Source organism: Macadamia integrifolia, chromosome 4 (assembly GCF_013358625.1).
Source record: "Macadamia integrifolia cultivar HAES 741 chromosome 4, SCU_Mint_v3, whole genome shotgun sequence".
NCBI classification, from domain to species: Eukaryota; Viridiplantae; Streptophyta; class Magnoliopsida; order Proteales; family Proteaceae; genus Macadamia; species Macadamia integrifolia.
In genome coordinates, this window is record NC_056560.1 from 1,910,799 (window position 1) to 1,914,301 (window position 3,503).

General features: G+C 44.2%; 1 protein-coding gene across 2 annotated transcripts; it reads left to right on the forward strand.

Annotated features, from left to right (window-relative positions):
- Positions 1-681: 681 nt before the first annotated feature.
- Positions 682-2,953, forward strand: LOC122077428 (U-box domain-containing protein 4). 2 transcript variants are annotated; one of them, XM_042643372.1, is made up of 2 exons: positions 682-2,392; positions 2,577-2,953. In XM_042643372.1, the coding sequence occupies exons 1-2, from the start codon at positions 1,022-1,024 to the stop codon at positions 2,646-2,648; spliced, it is 1,443 nt and encodes a 480-aa protein (XP_042499306.1). In that variant the 5' UTR covers positions 682-1,021; the 3' UTR covers positions 2,649-2,953. The 2 variants fall into 2 exon arrangements, with proteins under 2 accessions (XP_042499306.1, XP_042499305.1); XM_042643371.1 differs by having other exon boundaries at positions 686-2,953.
- The last annotated feature ends 550 nt before the right edge of the window (positions 2,954-3,503 follow it).

Sequence of the window (3,503 nt, forward strand, 5' to 3'; positions counted from 1 at the left end):
TCAAGTAAGCAGAATTGATTAGCTACTGACTGGAATCTGCCCAAGTCCTAGAAATCCTTCTTGAGTCAGCCGATTTGAAAGGATAAGAGAATCGATTCATTAATTACATTCCCATTTTTAAAACCCACTCCAGGTGAATCAGACTCAAGATCATCCACCTTACTCTAGCTGACTTGTCAAGCACGGGTGGAGCCGGGGAGGTCTTGACGGATTTCATACTTCCTTATTAAGGACTGAGTGATGTCTCAAGGTCTACCTCTTTTATAACACAAATAAGAAAAGAAAAAAACAAAGTTAGTAGTATAATAAAACCCTAACCATAGGCTTAGTTGGTTCCATCTTCCAAGTCCACAATCCTCCACATGCAACACCCCATCGTCAACTTCCTCACAAGGAATCTAATATTTCCTCTTTTTTTATTCCCGGTAACTTCTCTCAATTATTCAACTAGCCATTACTCTTGACTTAACCTTACGCTGAGTCGCCTAATATGAGCAACCGATTTAAAAGTTTTTGGACCCATTTGACCGATTCGAGTCCCGATTCTAAGTTGAAAATCCTTTGGATGCAGGCGACTTTCTCGATAGGATTATTTGTCAAGAATATTAGAATAAATAGTGAAAAGGCGTCAAAAAGAGTATTAAAAGAAACTGAAACTCAGCTCGTGAAGGTATGGAGTATGGAGTCTATGAAAGAACCTGGCAATAGCCAACCTCAGTTCTCAGTAGTGTGTGAAGTGTGGGACCCCCTTAATCCAAGAAAAGGACAACGGTGAACTGTGAAGCAGCTTCCTTCCATCCAATAATAATCCAATTCCCAATTCGCTTCTTTTTACTTTTCTTGAATCTTTCTCATTATCCTTTCTTCTGATACAGCGGCAGCTATCTCTTTTTTACTTGATTCCTGTGTTCAATAGCTCCTCAACATCATCTGCCTAATCATTCTTATTCATCCATTAATGTCTTCAGTTCTATAGACTAAAACCTAGAGTTTTTCTTTTCTCTCTAACTAGAACAGCGTCATGAGGTTGCAGGATAACCAGGATCTCCAACTATCGAACCAGCTTGTTTCTTCTCTAATGGAGGAAATAGCCCACGTTCAGAGCTTCAAAGGTAAGTGGGCTCTCATCAGAACCAAACTTACTGATCTCCCCACCCATCTCAAAGATCTCTCCGACTTCCCCAATTTTTCTACCAACCCACTCTCCTTAGAACTCGTACGCTCCATCTACCAAACCCTCACCGATGCTCTCTCCCTCGCAAGAAACTGTGGCCACGCGAATCTTTCCGCCGGTAAGCTCAGGACGCAGAGCGATATCGACGCTGTGGCGACCAAGCTCCATCAGCACATCCAAGACTGTGACCTCTTGCTCAAGAGCGGTGTCCTTCAGGACGCTGCACCTGTTTCCTCTGTAACTGTTTCTTCGAAGAGAGAAACTGTCCGAGTCGAGGCGCGAAATTTGATCACTCGCTTGCAGATCGGGAATCCCGAGTCGAAGAGTACCGCCATAGATTCCTTTCTGGGCTTGCTACAAGAGGACGATAAGAACGTCTTGATCGCCGTCGCCCAAGGTGTGGTTCCGGTTCTCGTTCGGTTGCTCGATTCCAGCTGCCTCGACATGAAGGAGAAGGCCGTCTCCGCCATCTCTAGGGTTTCTATGGTGGATAGTATCAAGCATGTTTTACTTGGGGAAGGGGTTCTGCTTCTCAATCACCTGCTTCGTGTGATCGAGTCTGGCAGTGGGTTTGCCAAGGAGAGAGCTTGTATTTCTCTTCAAGCCCTTAGCTTTTCCAAGGAGAACGCCATAGCAATCGGGTCTAGGGGTGGGATTTCTTCTCTATTGGAGATCTGCCATGCCGGGACGCCAGCTTCTCAAGCCGTTGCGGCTGGGGTCCTCAGGAATCTCGCTAAATTTCCTGAAATCAAACAGAATTTCATCGAGGAGAACGCCGTCCCGGTACTCATCGAGCTTTCGTCCTCTGGTACTGCCATGGCCCAAGAGAACTCGATTGGTTGTTTGGCTAATTTGGTGTCGGCGGATGACCAAGCTTTGAAGCTTTTGATTGCCAGGGAAGGAGGAATCGAATGCCTTAAGGACTACTGGGATGCTGCTCCCTCTGTTCGGAGTCTTGAAGATGCGGTCCGGTTATTGACAAACATGGCTTCTTCCAGGCCTATCGCCGAAGCTCTTGTATCCGAGGGTTTCATCCCTCGGCTTGTGGTGGTTCTGAGTTGTGAGGTGTCGGCGGTGAGAATCGCGGCGGCCAGAGCTGTTTACGAGCTGGCGTTCTGCAACAGAAAAAGGAAGGAATTGGGAGAGTCTGGGTGTATTCCTCCTCTGGTGAAGATGTTGGAAGCCAAGGCGGTGGAAGAGAAAGAAACCGCTGCCAAGGCATTGTCCTGCCTATTGCTGTATGTGGGTAACACAAGGGTTTTCCGCAAGGACGATAGGGGGATACTGGGCACGGTTCAGCTCCTTGACCCTTGCATCATAAACTTGGATAAAAGATACCCAATTTCTATCTTGGTTTCTGTTGTTCAATCAAACAAATGCCGCAAACTGATGGTAGCTGCAGGTGCCTGTGCTTACTTGCAGAAACTTACTGAGATGGAGATTGAAGGGGCTAAGAAGCTTCTTGAAAGTTTAAGTAGAGGAAAGCTCTGGGGAGTCTTTTCCAGAACGTAGCAGAGAAAATCATCCATTATCAAGACACACTGTTGATCTCTTGTTTGATCTGTATGTACCAAATACTTTTCATGTGTCACTGTACCATTTTTCTTTTCATCTTCTGTATTCATACTTGAGTTTTGGGAAGAAGCCCTGAAAAGAGTAGAGGCACACAGTCATCATTGCTGTTGTATACTTTCTTGTGTAGAGCTTAAATCTTGTGGTTTGCTGACATTACTAAGATTTGAGTCTTGTTCCTAATAAAATGCTTATTAATCTTGTAAATCCTGATTTCTGATCTCTTCTGGTTTGATTGAGGAAGATTCAATTGATGCTCTTTATTCAGATGTTCATGAGATGTTTGGATGATTTTAATTCCATTGATGGACTTTTATTCCTTATAATAATTGATTGTAAAAGGGTACGTATTTCATCAAGAACAAATTACATTGTTGGTTTGTTAATTGAGTTTGATGGAGGAGAGTCACATCAACTATCACAGTGAAAGATGTATAAAGCGTTTAGTATTCTTCCCTGGAAGTAATCCATCGTCCAATGATAGAGAAGTTTCTCAAACATCAATTCAATTTCGTTTTCTGACTCAATGGGACTCAAAAGGACTACCTGATTCGGATCTCGCTCCCAACGGTATCGGGTATGGATCGGATAAAGGCTTCTTTATCAGGACGTTTTTGCCCTCAAAGATAACGACACGGCAACCAGGTATCAGAATCGGAGTTTACACCTTTGTCTTTTTGTGAGGGTCCAAGCCATTGCGAGAGTATTGAGTAGGACTAGTCAGAAAACTTTTGCATTGGTCCCCACTCACCCCCAC